Below are 19,733 nucleotides of genomic sequence, written 5' to 3'. Positions count from 1 at the left end.
CATTCTTATGACTTCATTTAACTTTAATTACCTCTTTAAAGGACTATCTTCAAATCCAGTCAGACTTTAATCAATTAATGTTAGAGGAACACAGGTCAGTCCATAACACTGATTTTCAATATATACATTGTTTCACAGAACTAATGTTCAAAAAACCCACTTTAAAAATCCTTAGCTTTACACGTGGTTTTAAATTTACACTGCACTGGTTTCACAATACATAATTTAACAACCAGTAAGAACTTTCTGAGTGTAGGCAGTGTCTTACTCTATGGATTTTAGGTTAAAAAGACCAGGACCTTGGCCTCAGTTCTACGCTCAGAAATAAATGCAAGATACAGAATTAGAAATATACTCTGATAATTAGAGACGCTTCCCTAACTCCAATCAATAACTTTCTAGGACATTTGTCATATTATGCATAATTAGAGGAAAGGTAAAAAATTCTGCATGTATACATATTATGAAACAAATGTAGTCTCAGGGTCTATGGCAAATTTTTAACTCTTACATTTAACAGGTTTTTCTTTTACTGTAAATACTTTCATTGAGTTTCATTCCTGTACTCTCTCATGTTCTTTAACGGGCAATTCTGAATGCATTATGAGTATAATTTCATTCTTGATGTCATAATAAAAACAACTAATACAAATGGCTAAAAAATTCAAATGGAACAAAAGTATATATAGTGAATGATAATTGGCTTCACATTTCTCTTATGTAAGACTATTCCTTTTTCTTTTCTTTACATCAAAATATTGTCTATGTAATATTAAACATAAGTATATATAGTTTTTCTTTTTTACCAGTAGTAACAATGACTAAATATTTATCTTTACTTCTTTTTTATCACTTAATGTAGATTTGATATCTTTCCACACAACATTTTAAGATCTACATTATTCCTTATATTGACCTAATAATATTCAATTGAATGGATATAAAAAATCGTTGGACTTCGGTCTAGTGCTGAAAGGTATACTTGGATTGTTCCAGCTCTGGTATTACAAAAAAAAATTGCCCTAAATTTACTGTACCTAAATCTCTGCCGCAATGCCTCCTAAATGTTTTGAACCATTTAGCTTTTATCCTCAGATCTTTTCTTGGTTGACCAGCAGGTATTCCATTTTCTTTTGGGCTGTTAATCCTATTGACCTACAACTGTCCTGGCATTTTAGGGAATTTAAAGCCTTTTTTTCCCCTATAATATGCATTACAGACGTCTTTTTAAGCCCATCAGTTGACTTAGGAATTTTAAACTAATTTATTCCTACATAAAAATATTTTATATATATTTTAAAATATTATGCATGTCCTTTCAGATTTTAGAAAATATAACAAAAAGAAGCAAATAAAATGTAAGTATACAGTTGAAAGAAATAATAAAATAAACTTCTGTATGCCCTATAACCAAGTTGAGAAATAGACTGTTGCCAGTATCTTAGAAACACCCTTCTTCCAGTAGAGCCCACCACCCTGACTTTGGTGAACATTTTCTTGAAAATTTTATGTCTCCCATTGTATATGATTTCCTCAACACTTCATTGTTTAGTTTTTTAATAGTCTACAAATACAGGCATAGATATGCTACTTGTGCCTGATACTCTATAGGATGCAATCAAGTGTTTTCTTTCTTTATTTCCTTTTTTATTTTCCTAAAGCTCTATAGACAGTGTTCTGTTGTGTGACAGCACTATGACATTCTGTGTATGGACGACTAGCTGTTTACAACTTCTTAATTTAATGCTGCTATTATGAACTTTCTTGTATACGTCCTCTGTTGTACAAGACCAATAGTATCAATAGGATATAAACTATATATATATATAGTTTGTGTGAGTCTGTGTGTATATGTGTGTGTGTACATATACACACACACACACGTATATTTCCCCCTACTGGGTAATTTTAGACTTTTCTCAAAAAATTATATTCCAACCAAAATTATACAAATTTTTACCTTAACCAACAGGGCATTTTAATCTTCTTTGTAGCACACCCTCACTTAGCGTATCATTGAATGACTTTTATTAGCAGTTGTATTGAGATGTAATTGGCATACCGTAAAGCTCACACATTTTAAGGGTACCGTGATAGTCGGCATGTTTAAAAGTCCAGCGACTATCACCATGCTGTAATTTTACAACACCCCAAAGAAAGGATTTTTTAAGTTCCGTCAATCTGGCAGATCTGAAGTTATATCTTAGGTTTTACTTAGATTTCTTTGATTATTACCGAGATTGAGTAACTTTTCATATTTTATGGGCTGTTTCCATTTATTTTTCAGTGAATATCCTGCTCATGTCTTCTGTCCATTTTTTTCTAATGCGTTTGCTTGTGTTTTCATTACTGATTCAGTAAATTCCATATATATTCTAGACAAGCCTTTGTCAGTTTTATGTATTTCAGACATTTTCCTGACAGTTTATGAAGTGCATCTCTTTCTCTTAAGTATCATATGAAGACTTTCAGGTTTTAAACTTAATAGAGTCAAATTAATTAGCTATTCCTTTCTTTATGCACTTGAGGAAATCCTTTCTTTCTATGAAAGCATAAAGATTTCCTTTCACATTGTCTTCCAAGAGGCTATGTTTCAGTTTTTCCTTTGAAGGTTTTAATCTACTAAATATTTTATTTTTGTGTATTTTGTAGTTTAGGCTCAGTTTCTTTTCTGTTTAACTGTTCACCCTTCTTCCTTCTTCCCTGCCTTGTCTCTACCTCTCTCCTCTCCTCTCTTTCTCCCTACTCTTGCCCAGGGATAACGAGTTGTGTCACTACTATTTATTCAAGGCTTCTTTTCCCTGCTTATCTGCAATGCTTACTCGGTCTTTCAGAAATTTCATTACTTAAGGTTTTGCTTCTATTCATTATTTTACTTGCTTTCTTCTTTATTTGTTCTATTTTTAGCTTTATTAAGATGTAATTGACATATAACTTTGCATAAGTTTTAAGTATACAGTTGATGACTTAAAACACATGTATATATAGCGAAATGTTTACTACAATAATGTTAGCACATCCATCACCTCACATGCTTACTTTTTTTGTGGTGAGAACATTTAGTATTTACTCTTAGCAACCTTCAAGTATATAATACATTATTGTCAATCAGAGTCACCATGCTGAATATTAGATACCCATAACTTACTCATCTAATGACGTAGTCATCTACAGTTTGTACCTCTGACCAACATCAGCCTAATTTCCCCACCCTCCAGTCCCTGGCAACCACCAATCCACTGTTTTTATGAGTTTGGCTTTTTTTTTAATATTCTACATTTAAGTGAGCTCATACAGTATCTGTTTTTCTCTGTCTGGCTTATTTCACATAGCATAAGTTTCATTCATTTTGTCACAAATGGCAAGATTTCCTGCTTTCTTATGGCTGAATAATATTCCCTTGTATGTGTATACCACATCTTCTTCACCCATTCATCCAAAATTACAATCCATGATCTGTAGCTGGGAGGGGCTGGAGCTGAGTGTAGGACCCTCAGGATCTCTGACACCACAGACAGGAATGTCTTCTGCTGGGACCCTGGGCAGGCAGGTCCGCTAGTGGACTGTAACTGTGTTGAGGTTGGAACTAAGTAGGGAGACCATCAGGGTCTCTGGGGACACAGCCTGGAGTGTCTTCTGCTGGGTCCACATGTTAGCAGGATTGTTCACCCACTGTGGTTGGGAGGAGCTGGAGCCGAGTTTGGCAAGCTTGCCTCTGGGGGCTCCCACAGGGGCTAGGGTAAGTTCATGGGCCACTTCAGGGTCCACAGCTGGGACTGAGGTCTGCATGCTTATTACTCGACATGCAGGCAGCATGACTCCTGCTGGGTTCCTTGGCTTATGGTGTTGGTGGCAGAACAAAGAGAAATGAGCTGTAGCTGAGTTCTCAGGGTACAGAAGTTTTTTCCAAGTCTGCAGCTAGAAACACAGTCTGCAAGTCACTCATCTGGTTGCAAGCCTGCCTTCTCAAAAGTTCTTTCCTCTGTCTTGGACTGCACCCAGATTTCACAGTCTCCTACCTGCAGCCCAAGGCTTGCACAAACACACATTGTCCATGGACAAATATTGAATCGTTGTTGTTGAGGTAGCGATACATCAGGGATAGGTTTTTTGACTATCTTGCAAAAACTGGTTCTTAGTATCTGGAAGGATAATATCCTCTCCCCTTGTATCTCTTTTAGTGTACCTTGATTATTCTTAGCTCTTTGCTCTTCTGTGTAGATTTTAAAATTAAATTTAAAATTCTATAAAAATTGTTGTTTCATGAAACTTGGGATTTTGATATTTTAAAAGGAATTATAAAGAGTCTGTAGGTTTATCTGGAGAGAATGGGCGCCTTTATAAATTTTGATTTTCCTGTCAATGAACATGATGGCTCTATTTTTCTATAATGAGTTTCTATAAGACTTTATCATTCTAATCATAACTAGTTTACACAAGCCTGACAGTTATTCAAAAATTGTAAGCCAAAGTATACTTTTAATTATATTTTCTTTTATTCATGCACAGAAATTGCAGTTGCTATTTCATATTCCTTTGTATCCATCATAATGATCAAACTCTCACATTCATTCTACTGATATATCTGTATATTCTTTGGAAATATACAGAGAGTCTCAGCTTATCTGAACAGATACTCAAAAGCAGAGACTCAAGTGGAAATAATCTCAGGAACCAGTGTCTGGGTAGGAACATCTGAACTGTAATTGATGAATTACTGGAGGTTCAGTGTGGACAAATCTGAAAGTTAGAAAAATCCAGTGGGACCCAGTCACAGCGGGGTCCCCACAGTATTGTAAGATTTACCTCCAGGAGCTCAAACAATTTTTGTGCAGTAAATATCAAAGAAAAATCCTTTGCTTCCAGTTAGAGGAGGGGGAAAGGAATCATTTTTAAATAAGCCAGAGTATTCTGTTCTTCTTAGCAAGGTGGGCTGCCAGGGGAAACCAGTTAATCAGAGCATAATGTGCTGGGGTATTATCAGAGCCTAACTGATCTGGAGAAAGAAAAATACAATTCCAGGCCCCCCAGATTACCACATGGGGAAAGGAATATACCCATCTCCAGACCCTCTTTCCCCATGTAAAATGGGGGAAAAATTAGAAATAGTTGTGAAGTTCACAGTCTAGAGGCACAGACTCGGTAAAACACTGAGACCAATCTTAGGACTAGAGAGTGCCTCCCCCTCAACAACTAATCCCCACATTAAAAAAGCTTATTTACAATAATTTTTAATCAATACGTCATGTCTGGCTATCAAGAAAAAATTACAAGACATACCAAAAGACAAAAATATATTTTGAATAGACAGAACAATCATCAGAGCCAGAGACAGCAAGAATATTGTAATTATCAAGACAAGGATTTAAGACAATTCTGATTAATATGCTAAAGGCTCTAATCGATAAAGTAGACCTCATGTAAGAAAAGATGGACTGTGGAAGCAGAGATTTGCAAATCCTAAGAAAAATCAAAAAAGAAGAAGAGATTAAAAAAAACTGTAACAGAAATGAATTCAAAGATGAAAATTATACTGATACTTCATAGCTGTTTTTAGAGGATACAAACAGAGGGAATAATTTCTAACTCATTCCATGAGGATAATAGTACCCAAAGGCCAAAACCAGACAAAGACACTACCAGGGAAGAAAGCTATAGATAAATATTTCTCAAAAACATAGATGTACAAGTTCTCAATGAAATGCTCAAAAACTGAATCCAACAATATACAGAAAGTATTCTGTTCTGTGAAAGACTGTCAAGAGAATGAAACGACAAGACACACCTGGGAGACAATATTTACAAAAGATGTGTCTGATAGACAACTGTCATCCAAAATGTTTTTAAAAACACTTAAAACTCAAAGAGAAGAAATCATGAAACTCATTAGAAAGTGGACCAAAGACAATAACAGATATGGCACAAAGAAGATACATAGTCGGCAAATCAGCAAATAAGCGTGTAAAAAGTGCCCCACGTGATCTGTCATGAGGAAAATGCGAATTAAAACACAAGTGGAATCTAAACAAAAAGGACACAATGAACTCATCTACAAAACAGAAACAGACTTGCAGACTTACTAAACAATATTATGGTCACTGGGGAAAGGGTGTGGGAGGGGATAAACTTGGAATTTTGAGATTTACAAATCTTAGCCACTATATATAAAAGATTTTAAAAGTTTCATATAGCACAGGGAACTATGTTCAATATCTTGTAATAACCTTTAATGGAAAAAAATATGAAAACAAATATATGTATATATACATATGACTGGGACATTGTGCTGTACACCAGAGACTGACATATTGTAATTGTACTTCAATTAAAAAAAAAGCATGCAGTGAGACACCAGTACATATCTATTAGAATGGCCAAAATGCAGACCACTGGCAACATCAAACAGTGGCAAGTTGTGGAACAGGAACTCTCCTTATTGATAGTGGGACAGCCACTTTGGGAGACACTTTGATGGTTTCTTGTAAAAGCAAGCATAAACTTACCATAGTATCACACTTCTTGAAATTTACCCAAAGGAGCTGAAAAACTTATGTTCACACAGAAACTTGTACACGGATGTTATAGATGCTTTATTCATAATTACCACTACTTGGAAGCAACCAAGATGCCCTTCAGTAGGTGAATGGATAAACTGTGGTAGATCCAGACGATAGAATATTATTCAGCACACACCAAAAAAGTTATCAAGCTATGAAAAGACATGGAACCATGGAGGAAACTTAAATGCATATTACTAAGTGAAAGAATCCAATTTGAAAAGGTATGATTCAAATTATATGACATTCTGGAAAAGGCAAAACTATAGAGACAAAAAAAATCTATGGTTGCCAGGGGTGAGATAGGAGTGGGGGATTAACAGGCAGAGCACGGAAGAATTCTCGGGCAGTGAAACTACTCTATCATGATGGATACATATCTTTATTATTTGTCCAAACCCACAGAATTTACATCAGGAGCTAATTATGATGTAAACTATGGACTTTGGGTGATTATAATGTCTCAGGGTACGTTCATCAGTTGTAACAAACATACCACTCTGTTGAGGGGTGTTGATAATGGTAGAGTCTATGCATGCGTGAAGACAAGGGTATATGAGAAGTATCTCCACTTGCTTCTCAATTTTATTGTGACCCAAAAATTGCTCTAAAAAAGTAAAGTGTTGATTTTTAAAAAGTGATACAGAAATTATATATATTATTTTTCTCACATGCCTTTAAAAGAAATGAAAAATCTAGGGAGCCTAGAAAAATTATCTACAGATTGATATCTAAAGCCAGCATGACTTACTACTGGGAGATTGGTAACTGTCCTCCACTGAAATTCGCTCTCACCTACATTAAGGCATTTTGCCATAAATTCAGGCTACCTCTAAGAATTCTTTGAAATTAAAAGGTATCTCTGTAGACTCATCATGTAGGATTGAAATAATAGATTCAAGCAATACCAATATTTACATGGCAATTCAAATTTAATAGTCATTTATCCATTTTATGTTATTTATATAATCTCCACTGTGTTCATGATTCATTTTGTGTAATGATATAACTATAGGAAAAAGATTGGTGGTAAATTTTAATTCCCTATTTTCTGTTTTATAAGTCTTCAGTATAACATTTGAAATGTCTTATAAAATTATTTAACAACTTGCATAGTTTTGCTCAATTTCATTCTCTTCACATTTAATTGGCTTTCTACTTGATACTGTGCATAACTTGATACATTCACATAATTTTAGTGAATACTTTAGGTCTTTCTTAAAATGTGGTCTACAGGTTATGCAAAATAATTCCACCTAAGGAGTCAGTAATCAAGGCAGGAGAATGTCATATACATGGAGCAAGACATCCAAAGAACACAGACATATTGGTAGGGAAACTGTGAGTTAGTGTTCTCATCCAATCTCTGGCAATTTCAAGTGAGTGTCCTTGGATAATGCTTCTTTATTATCACATTAAAGCATTGACTCCATAACCTCAGACTAATAGGTTCAAACACTACAAAGTAGTAATGATTCTAAAAAAAAGGCTATCGAATCTGGGATATATGTGATCATCAATTTGAATATAATCCTTAAAAAGGAGAAATCTCATCTGCATTTCTCTTTACTTAGTTGCAAAACATGTTTTCTGTGCATAAAAATGACTGACTTGGTCATTTGCAAGTAATACTTCTTCTCCACAGTCTCCTAAAATGAATACTTAGAGTCCGTCCCTTTCAAAAAACATCTTTTAAAGGTAACACTAAAATAAGTGTGTGATATTGATAATGCATACGTGTATACTTCAAATTCCAAAGGGGGCTGTATTGGGTATAAAGTATTCAGGGAATTCCTGCTGAGAAAATAATGGTAAATCAATTGAATTGAAGGGATTTGACTCAGGAAGATAAGGTAAACTGATACTGGTGAGATTCAGAATGTATAATAAACTAGAAGGGAGAAATATAGTCCTGACTGGAAAAGAGAAAAATATTGAGAGTTGATTTGGTATTCATATGATGGGGCTAATCTGTCATGTGCCATTTAATTGGAAAGAAACAATTGATATTAAACTCATCAGTACTTGGAGTTGTGGTTAAATTTTTCATTAAATTTATTTTGTACAACTATTTTTATTAGATTTTATTGAATTTATTTTATTGAATTTATTTTTATTTTACACATTACTGTTCTTTTACTACCCATTCTCTATCTTCCTTCTTTTCTTCCTTCTTCCTTCCTTATTACTTTAAACTCCCCTTTCTTTTAACATCTAGGTATGATAAGTCATCTACAGAACCTAGATTTATTTTTTTCCTTAATAGCACATTGGAAAAATCACTGGTATAATTTTTCCACAGCAAACATATATATACGCTAATAACCCCCAGCCAACTTTCTTCATTTTCTCCAGGAAGACCCACTACATTGTGTGAGACTATGGGGAAAGCAGAAATTTGGCTAATCCGAACATACTGGGATTTTGAATTTCCTCGTCCGTACTTACCTAATTTTGAGTTTGTAGGAGGACTGCATTGTAAGCCTGCCAAACCGTTACCTAAGGTAGGTCTATTATGGTGGAGGGCTTTTTTGTACCTTATAATAAAAGCCTGATTTTCCTTTAAAGTTTGCAGGATTAATAACAGAGATACGCTGCTGGCTATCTTCAGTTTGCTACTCCAAATCTATTTTCAAAATCACAGGGGTCTCCTAGGAGTGATATTACTTTTTTTTTTTTTTTTTTTTTTTTTTGGACTTGACTTTGATATTTAAGGAGAAGAATGAAGGGACAGGAAATGTGAGTCTTGGAAATCACTAGGGAGACTGCTGCAGAGACGTCCTAAAAAGCATGATGGAATTATGAATAGAGACATTTACTACAATTGTTTGAATGATAAAGATGCTTTCCTGAGGACTCTTGGGAAGATTCTTGCTGACAAACTTTGGTCAGTAAGAAGTTAAGTGTTATGGAAGACATGGAATCAGATGGGGCTTCTTGGATAGCAGTGACCTTTACTGAGCTAGGAAACAATTAGTGGAAAAAACTTTTTTGAGATGACAATATGAGTTAAATTTCAAATTTACTTACAGAAGTTAAAGGGATTTTCAGGTGGAGGTTTCTAGAAATCATCTGGGTAATACAAGGTTTCAGTCTCAGCAGAGAGCATTAGAAATAATTGAGAGTCGTCAACGTAAAGTAGAAATCATAAAACTAGAACCCCAAATGTTGAATTGATTCTTTATGACCATGATATCAGGATGTTTTAAGAAAGAAAACCGTATACCATATTCCAATGTCCTCAAAGAATAAATATGGCCTGCCAGAAATATTGGAAGAAAACGATATAGAGAAACAAAACAGAATAATAGGTAAACACAGTAAGAATATCATATTTAAGAATCTTTATCAATAGGGAGTGAAGAGACAGATCCTCATTTGCTTAGGTTGTAGGTAAAGGAGCATAATCTCTGTAGAAGATAGCAGGTTAAATGGTGTTCCCAGGACAGGCCCTGATATGTTAAGGGTAAGATGGGTATCTTAAGCCTAAAATTTCGCTTCAGGATTCTGAATGTGCTTTTCATACCAACCAGGTTATAGCTGCAAGCAAGCTGTAATGAGTGTTATTGTGGGAGATAATAAACCAGTATCTAAAATAAAGGTACGGAAAAAGACATGTATTCCCTGGCTCACTAGATAATACCTTGCCACGCTATTATGTTTGTCCTTCCACCTCCACTTTTCACATATAGACAGCTACACAAAAATGACTCAGGCATGCTTTACAAGAGAGAAAATTATTCCATCCTAAGCTGACTTATTAACATAGACATTTGGGCAATATGAACACCAATCATGGCTTATGTCCCTGATGAAAGAATTATGCCATCACTGGATTCACAGAGTAGAAGAGCAATGAGAGTTAAATCAAGAATCCAAATCAAACAGGTAGGTGTGTAAGTCTTTATATACCTGTGTGCCTTCATGTGTGTGTGTGTGTGTGTTTTATTTGATCACCATCTGTTTAGGGAGATGAATCAAAATGATAAAACCAATTCCTGGGACTTCAGAGATACTCTCCTAACATAAACTAAACTAAAAATAGAAGTCTACTTTCATTTATGGCATCTTCCTTCCCCTAGTAATTTTACTAGCCTTTAATTGAGAAACATCAGTGATTGCCATCTGACCACAAATGATTACAAAGATAACGCATGACACATCTCTAGAGAGTGGTATTTACATAGATTGTGTCAAAGACCCCAATTCCAGACTTTACTGTGCCCAACTTGCCCACTGTAAGTGATGATCAAGAGAACTCTATTTGTAGAGAAAAGTGTATTTTACTTCCATGCTAAGGCTTAAATTACGGACATGCAGTCAGTGTTGCACTCTTATGGGTAGGCAGAGAAGCACTCTCTCATAAATGTTATCATGATTATACCAGGAGTTTAACTGCATTATCATCTTTTAAAAATCGATTTTATTTATTCCTTTTCTAAAAAAAACAAAAACCAAAAAACAAACACAAACAAAAAACCCTGCTTTTTTTAGTCTTATTAATCAGGGAGAAAATAAACATGAGAAAAATATCCTGAATGCCTAACAGAAAGTTAGTTCAAGTTATTCATAATTTACTGGCTATAAACAGCAAGCTAAAAATTTTAAAGGTCTAGTGCAGAACCTTTATTTGAGCTTCCTTCCGAGGAATATTTTTGTGAGTTTGCAAACAACTCTGTTGGTTCATAAAATTAAGCCTTGGGAGTAATATTTCCATATACCACAACATTTGCCTCTTATCACCTATTCATTTTGTATAATGGTTTGGTTCCAAATATTTATTTGTAATCACTCTTTATTTATTTGTCATAGTTTTCAGAAACATATACACTCTTAAAGAGACTAGATAGTTCTATTTGGCAGAAGACAGAACCAGTCTAACAATGTCCCTGATGCTTCTCTTGAGTTTGCCTATTTTGAAGGGTAGGAGAACTCTTTGTTTCCCCTGTGATCTTATACTTGTATAATAGAGAGAATTTTATCTCTTCAGGAAATGGAAGAATTTGTCCAAAGTTCAGGTGAAGATGGTATTGTGATATTTTCTCTGGGATCAATGGTCAAAAATCTCACGGAAGAAAAAGCCAATCTCATTGCCTCAGCCCTTGCCCAGATTCCACAGACGGTTAGTACAAACTCCAGTCCAAGTGGGCAGCCCTTTTGCCAACTGGGAAGAGACTGTAGCTAATAGTACTCTTTCCAGACGAAAGCTGCACCACTTTAAGTGAAAATTTCTCAAGACATTAAAATGTTGTATTTTGGGCACATTTTACCATTTGCCTACTGAGACTTCATATTTCTATGAAAATGCATCTTTTCATGAAGTCATTTATTTTCAGTGAAATAGAGATGAAAATGTTATGATCCTAATAACTTTTTACTATTTGAAATCTTGTGACTTGCATTGACTATTCCCCAAAATTCTCAAGTGTGTTAGCTCCAAGGTCCAGGAAAGAGAGGTGATACATAGAGTAGAGGGAACTCATGCTCAGGTATATATTTTACATCTCTAGGTTTTACTAAGACGCAATTAAAGTGTAGTTGGTTTAGGAGTAGAAGACTAATATCTCTAAATTGAATATTCAACAATCAAACAGTAGCTCTTAATGTTATTGTCAAACAATATATTTTTCTAATTTATGACACTTAATTAATTTTAATTTTGTTGCCATTACAGTTCTAAATTTCTACTCCTTATATACTCCTATTCATGAAATACCCTAGGTCTCTATATTTGTATATTAAAGTACATAAAACTCTAGTAAGTGTACTAATTAGCCATGTTGAAACTTTGAATTTTTATTTCTAAACTTTTCTGTTAAAGAGTTTGCCACCTATTAGTATTTAATCTGAAATTCGTCATACAGAGTTCCCCCAAAGGAAAAAAAAATAAACTATGTAACAAAAGGTTAACATCCTAACAAGGTACTTCATTATATAATAGAGTATAAGCAACTCTCTATATCATCCTCCCTTAAAAACTAAAAAGAAGGAAGGAAGGAAGGAAGGGAGGGAGGAAAGAAAGAGAGAGAGAGAGAGAGAGAAAGAAAGAAAGAAAGAAAGAAAGAAAGAAAGAAAGAAAGAAAGAAAGAAAGAAAGAAAGAAAGAAAGAAAGAAAGAAAGAAAGAAAGAAAAGAAAGAAAAGAAAGAAAGAAGGAAGGAAGGAAGGAAAGAAGGAAGGAAAGAAGGAAGGAAGAGGAGGAAGAAAAGACAATCTATTATCAGAAAAGCAGACAATAAAAATTTAAAGCTAATTATATTTTTGGAAAACATTCCATTTGAAATATGGCATAAGAAGGCCTCATGAAAAATTTACATAGTATTCATGTTTGTTTTAATGTTTTTAATCTTCATATGCTGTCTAAACTAGCCCTGTTCATTTTTTATTTCTTCACCTACAATCTCACCTCCAAAAGATTTTAAATGGTGATACTATGCTTAACAGGTTATGAGTACAAGCCTTTTCAAAAAAGGTAAAGGCAAATAGTCCTACCTTCTCTCTTAATGTTCACAAACTACCTCTTTCATGAATTCCTCTCAACAATTACATAAAGTAGGGTGGGCTATGTGATTTCTAAATAACTCAACAGCCTTAAAATGCCTTAGCTTTGTGTTTTTATTTACAAAACTAAAGTATTATTCCACAGGTTTTATGGAGATACAAAGGAAAGGAACCAGCCACATTAGGAGCCAACACTCGGCTCTATGATTGGATACCACAGAATGATCTTCTTGGTAAGACTGAGGGAAAAAAGCTGTACTGCTGGATGATGTACAGGTTAAGTAACTGTTTAACAGCAAATGAATTCAATAAATATTTAAATTTCCACATCTTACTTCTAGTTTTAAAGCGGATATAATTCAATAACTTGCCTTAATTGTATAGATCCATGCTTCCTCTGGCTTGCGAAAGAGCATCTTCAGTTTCAGAGTCTCATCACTCCTCAGGTTGCAATCTCAGTTCAGATGTTATCTCCTCAATAAAGCCAGCGCAGAGGGAGTTAATTCCACCTTTTTCAGGGATCACAGTTTTCTGATATAGCAATACCCCATGTGCTCAGCTTTTGTAGAAAATACTGCCTCCTTCATTAAGTTATCCAGTAGTTATCCCCATCTGTCTCTGAAATTCTGTTAGTATATTATGTATAACGAAATCCTCACCCACTTCTCACTGGATCCTCAATCTAGGTCATCCCAAAGCAAGAGCTTTTATCACTCATGGTGGAACCAATGGGATTTATGAAGCTATCTACCACGGGGTGCCTATGGTGGGGGTACCCATGTTTGCTGATCAGCCCGATAACATTGCTCACATGAAGGCCAAAGGAGCAGCTGTGGAGGTGAACATAAACACAATGACAAGTGCAGATTTGCTCAGCGCCTTGACAACAGTCATTAATGAACCTTCGTAAGTACTACTGCTTTTAAAGGCTTAGCATTAATTATGTTACCCATCATACTCAAAAATGTCCAATGTTTCACGCATTTCTAATTGGTTTATTTTCAAACAACAGCCATAACATGACCGTATAGAAACCATTTTATTATTTCACTTCCCAGATTGCTGAAGTGATTGGCTAATATTGAGAAAAAAAACAGTAAGAGTTCAAATATTTGATTAATTTTTTAAAGATAAATAATGTTAATGATCACATAAATTCTCAGATATTTTTCTGGATAATTTGCTTATTTTATAAAAAATATCTATGTTTGGCTAAGTATTATGACCATTCAGTAAGTACAGAAATAGATGTGGCAATTTACTCAATATTAATTATTCAGAAATAATAATTGTTAATGCTGAGTGTTTATCTTTAATCAATATATGCAGATATACAAGGAGGAGAGATTGGAGTAGTTAATAATTTTATAAATATACATTGATGCTATATATAGATTTTTAAACAAATTTTAAAATTTTATCTGATTTAGCTATAAAGTAAATTTATAAACTATATAAACTATATGAACCTTAGATACATATGATTATGAGTTTTTTCTCTGAAAGATCTCATCAAGGTTAAGTATTTATTTATTTATTTATTTATTTATTTATTTATTTATGTTGGGGGTAGGTAATTAGGTTTATTTATCTATTTATTTTTTAATGGATGTACGGGGGATTGAACCCACCACTGAGTTATGCCCCCTCCTTAAGGTTAATAATTAATAATATATGTATATATAGTCTTTATTTTTAACTATGTATTTTAATTTTAGCCTCTAATAGCTGAAGTTGGAAGCAACCTCATCTCTAATATGTATTACTTAAGTATTTAATTTGTCAATATTTATGGCAGTATGTTTCTCACATCTACTTATTCTTTAACTATATTTTAAGGGAATCAATGTTCACAATTGAATCAGAGATTTTTTGTTTCAAGTTATTTTGGATTCATTCTTAACTGAAACATATCACATGAAATTTTCTTGCAGCAAAGTCTCATGGACACTGAATTCCCTGAGATCATGGTTAGAAACATTTGCTCATTGCCTTGATAGGAGAATGACACCTATCTGAATATAACATACTTAGTTTTCATTTTCTTTCCTCCAGAACTGTATAATATGACTAGCTTTAACTGTTGCTGTAAGATTTTGAGGACTTTTCTGATCAGCGTTACTTTTTAAGAGGTTTTTAAGAACTGGAAATAGTTATTATTTTTTTAATTCAGAAACTTAATTATGGTATATACTTATACTTCATTTTCTACATTTTCTTGGGATTATAGTGTATCCTTTCAACACTGTTAATCTAGGATGAAAATTATTCAATTTTTCTTTTCGTAAATTAATTTGTTATTTATTAGAATTTTAGTTCCATTTTTTATCTCTTCATGGATAAAATGTTCTTTGTGTTTATTTTAGTTTGTTTCCTTCCTCTTTTATTTTCTAATTGTTCTAATGATTTTTTGCTTTTCTCAATTCACTGATTTTCCTCAAATAGTTTATAAATTAGTAAATTAACTTTTTCATAATGAGCATTACTTGCTGTTTGTAATTTCCTTAATTAAACTTTGGAAGTGCTATTGTAACAATTTATTTCATCACCTCACCTGTATCTTTTATTACCTCTTCTTGTTTCATAATCTGATTTTTGATCTCTTATTCATAGCTCTCACATTCTTACTGTACTTAAACTCTCCTCTTCTTTGGAATTATGAATTATGCCTAACTGCATTCTGTCATTTTTATGTTTTTCTCCCCAATATTGTGTAAGTTGTTTTCACTGCATGTTTTTCATCTTGTTTTCAGTATCTGTTCTGAATTTGTATAGATGCCTTACAGTTAAATTTGTTTCCAGTTTATGTCAGACTCAATTATTTTTGCTCAAATGCAAAACTTGAAAGATAGTTGTAACATTCTAGTTGCATTACTGAAACCTGATATTCAGGTGCTGGGGGAGAAAGTAAACTCAGATGGAATTTTGTGGAGCTTTTTTAAAGTGGAACTGGTCTGTGTAAAACCATCTGTTCAAAGCCCTATTAGCAACGCTTTCTAGACAAAGTGATCAATATATTCATTTCCAAAAGGGAAGACACTCAATATTTTCCTTGAATGCATCCTAAAAAAATCAGCCAGCCCTGGTGGTCCATTTTCTCCTCCCACCCACATTCTAATCAAAAGATTGTCTTTAAGATGCAAGTTCAAATCATAATTTTCAGAATATTATAGATATCATCTTGAGCTGGAAGGAGGGGTTAGGAACTTCAGCAAGGCTTACTACAATCTTTCATTTCTCATAAGTGATGATGTCGATATCTAACCTATTAGGCTATTACCAAGTTGTTAATTGCTGATAATTTGGTTCATTTTTACTAAATGTCAGAGTAGGTAAATTCTGTAAATTTTTAAAATTCTACTTCATTTTAGAATGCTCACTAAATTTTATTGTTAACTTGAAAACTATTGATGCAACAAATTATACTCTTAGAATTTTCCAAGATAATACCTAAAATTATTTATTTTAAAATACCTTAACGTTAACCCTAAACCTAACACTAAGTTTGAAATTATCTGGAAACAAATGTGTTTAGTGTAGAGTATATATATACAATGTACTTATATTTTGTTTTCTTATTCTTTATGGGAGTTAAGGAACACAAATATTACATCTAAGTACATAAACCATAGTAATTTCAAGTACTCATGATATTTTAAGATAACAGTAATAAAACAATAGCGTATAGTAAAATATTACATCATCATTTTAAATATGAGCATAGTCTTTTTTATCCTATCTCATTTGTAGGAAAGCATACTTTATTTTTATTTGGATTCACATGTGCAGACGTACCTATCAAGTGTTAGCTTGTTTCAAATTTTAAATCTCTATCTAGAGAAAACCTTGAACAAAAATGTGATTTGGACAGGTAGGCTCTTATCACCATTGTCGTTTGCTTAAAATGTATTAGGATGAACCTTGTGAAATTACTCTTTTGGCCCTACCTATACTGCAGTATTTCAAACCAATTGAAAGAGAGTATGACTATTCTTTCTCACTGCACACAAAAAAGAGCACAAGTCAATTACCTCTTTCTGCTGGACCTTGTGTACCATGTTCACTGATGAATGATGATCTCATTTCTTCTCCAATCCCAACAACGTCCAACTTGCACCAGGACATCTCTTCACAAATCACTTACCTTATGTCATCTTCATGTCTCCAGGTTGGAATTTTATTTCACAAAACCAAAGGGAAGCATACTCATTTTGGCTCAGCCACCAAGAAATCTCAAGTGAAAGCATAACTAGCTTTCTGAATACATGTCTACATCTATTGTTGCTTGAGAGACCATTAGAGTTGTTAGGTGTTGTTGCTGTGATGCTACATTGATTATGGGCTTCAATTCTAGTGAGATATTTCTTTTTACCTTAAAAACTCAAAATCTGCGTCCTTGTCATTTCTAAAATTACTCCAGTATCTTCATCCAGTCTTGACACTGCCAATATGGACATGGTCTTTCCCATCACAAAGACACGAGTGCATGCAATGGAGGAATTATCACAGTGCCAAGATCTCAGACACTGCAAAAATGGCTCACTAATACTGACTCTCAGTCGCCTATGTCCGTCATCATTAACTAACCAGACATTAAAGACCATGCTTGTGGACTTTCGAATGGATATTTTCTCTCAGTATAGGGTTATTCACAATCTTGGTCTTGGAAACAGTCTGGCAACTATACTTCACACAATATCAAAATTCTTTTTTGGAAAAATGAGCCTATACATTTACAATTGGCTTATTACATTTTTTATATGTTTGCACTTCACCACACTCTGTTAGGAATGTATTTCCTCCACACCCTCCCTTCACCACTCTTAAAATGCTATGCAACCAGCAAAGTTCATGCCACAGCAAGAGTTAAATTATTTTCTCTACATACCTATGGGTTGCATAACATGCAACATGCATCCCATACTTACCTTTAATGAAAACCAAAACTCTCTAATTTCTATGTTTTTGCCTACCAGTTATAAAGAGAATGCTATGAGGTTATCAAGGATTCACCATGATCAGCCAGTGAAGCCCCTGGACCGAGCGGTCTTCTGGATTGAGTTTGTCATGCGCCATAAAGGAGCCAAGCACCTGCGGCCAGCCGCCCACAACCTCACCTGGTACCAGTACCACTCTCTGGATGTGATTGGGTTCCTGCTGGCCTGTGTGGCAATTGCTATATTTTTGGTCACAAAATGTTGCTTGTTTTCTTACAGACAATTTGTTAAAACAGGAAAGAAGGAAAAGAGAGAATAGATCTTTCTAAGTGTGCTAAAGGCTTCAATGGGCAATTCTGTTCTTTCTAGCTACAGTAACCTTAATGAAAGCATATCATCTCCAACCTGTTTTCAAAATTCTCATTCTTCTACCTCCTTATACTAGAGATAAAGTTTTTAATTCAACAATATCATTAATTAGTTAGCATGTCCTATTCATCCTTTGTCTTCTCTCAGCTGGCTTTACCCTCTTTTTCAAACTTTCCTGACAAGGACACACTAGTAATTTTATGTATATTCTATTCATATTATACATTTTTTCTCTATTTTTCACCTTAACTGATATGCTGAATGACAATTTGGTGAATCCTGGGGAACATACAAGTAGAAACTGAAGCTGATAGATTCAGAGAAGACAGAAGACTAAAATTTACAAGTTCCCCTAGAACATATAAATTAGGAGACCATCATAGGAGGCTAGTGTGTTAATAAGATGGGTAATAATTTCATTTGTCATAAAAATAAGACCTTCTGACTTCCCAGTGTTCCTGGGGTCAGAGCATGAATTGATACTAACTGATGGTTCATCACACCAGGAAAGGTCTACAGATTTTCATTGAAAACATAATCACACCTACATTCCTGCCTTAAGTCAACAAGTATTTTTGTGTGTCCTTGAGTGCAAGAGTCTGGGCACTGCCTTCAAACAAAAGAGACTGACTGAGTCCTTGGTTTTTCTTGGGGACAGAGAATGTCAGCAGAATGTTAAAGGTGAATAGATCATTTTTAGAGAAAACAATAAATATAGAAAAAAAGTTTTAAAGATTTATGAAATGTTAAAAATACAATTGATAATCTTAAAGTTAAATATCAATTCATTATATTTAAATATCATTAATGCTCAAAATCCATAATCATTATTTATAATCAAGGCTTTGTTTATGTCAAAAAACAAATATTTACTTTGAATGTAAAATCTTTATATTATTTTTCAGTCTCTATCTTCTACAAATTTAAATTCATCAATTAATTGTTATGCCAAGGACATAAGATGTTAGTAGACCTGCTCAACCAAGCATATGCTATAGTATATTTTTATTAAAGCACTAATTAAAGACAAATGTTCATACTCAAATCAGTTTTGATTAATTTAATAAATAGATTAAAGATTGCACTTTCTTTACCCCTTATAAACTTAATGACATGTCTAACTAAAGTTTTAATTTTAGTACTTGATATAGTTGAAGAAATAAATAACATCCATTGGCTTACCGAAATTTTTGAAATTCTTATTTATTTCAATATGGTATATTGAAAATGTTTTCCAATTTGAAAATAATTGTATGGTGGTAACACAAGTATTTCTTCTTGAATATGTACATTACTGAAAATGCAAATAAATTCTACACATTTTTTGTGAAAATTGAAATTGTATTTGTTAAATGTTAACATTTGTAAAAG

The 19,733-nt window shown here is 33.7% G+C and overlaps 1 protein-coding gene across 5 annotated transcripts in view; it reads left to right on the top strand.

Annotated features, from left to right (window-relative positions):
• The window catches only part of LOC105090959 (UDP-glucuronosyltransferase 2A1), a 43,169-nt gene extending 24,707 nt beyond the window's left edge, over positions 1-18,462 (top strand). For 3 of the 5 annotated variants that reach the window (XM_010982373.3, XM_031469974.2, XM_010982371.3), the window contains 5 exons: positions 8,913-9,061; positions 11,548-11,679; positions 13,202-13,289; positions 13,743-13,962; positions 18,033-18,462. In XM_010982373.3, coding sequence (XP_010980675.2) covers positions 8,913-9,061; positions 11,548-11,679; positions 13,202-13,289; positions 13,743-13,962; positions 18,033-18,312 — 869 coding nt within the window. In that variant the 3' untranslated portion in view covers positions 18,313-18,462. The remainder of the gene's footprint in view (positions 1-8,912; positions 9,062-11,547; positions 11,680-13,201; positions 13,290-13,742; positions 13,963-18,032) is intronic. The other 2 variants (XM_064485149.1, XM_064485140.1) reach the window with 1 other exon arrangement.
• The last annotated feature ends 1,271 nt before the right edge of the window (positions 18,463-19,733 follow it).

The sequence above is a fragment of the Camelus dromedarius genome, chromosome 1 (genome assembly GCF_036321535.1).
Source record: "Camelus dromedarius isolate mCamDro1 chromosome 1, mCamDro1.pat, whole genome shotgun sequence".
NCBI lineage: Eukaryota > Metazoa > Chordata > Mammalia > Artiodactyla > Camelidae > Camelus > Camelus dromedarius.
Note: the sequence above shows the minus strand (reverse complement) of the source record. Positions and strands in the feature narration are given on the sequence as shown.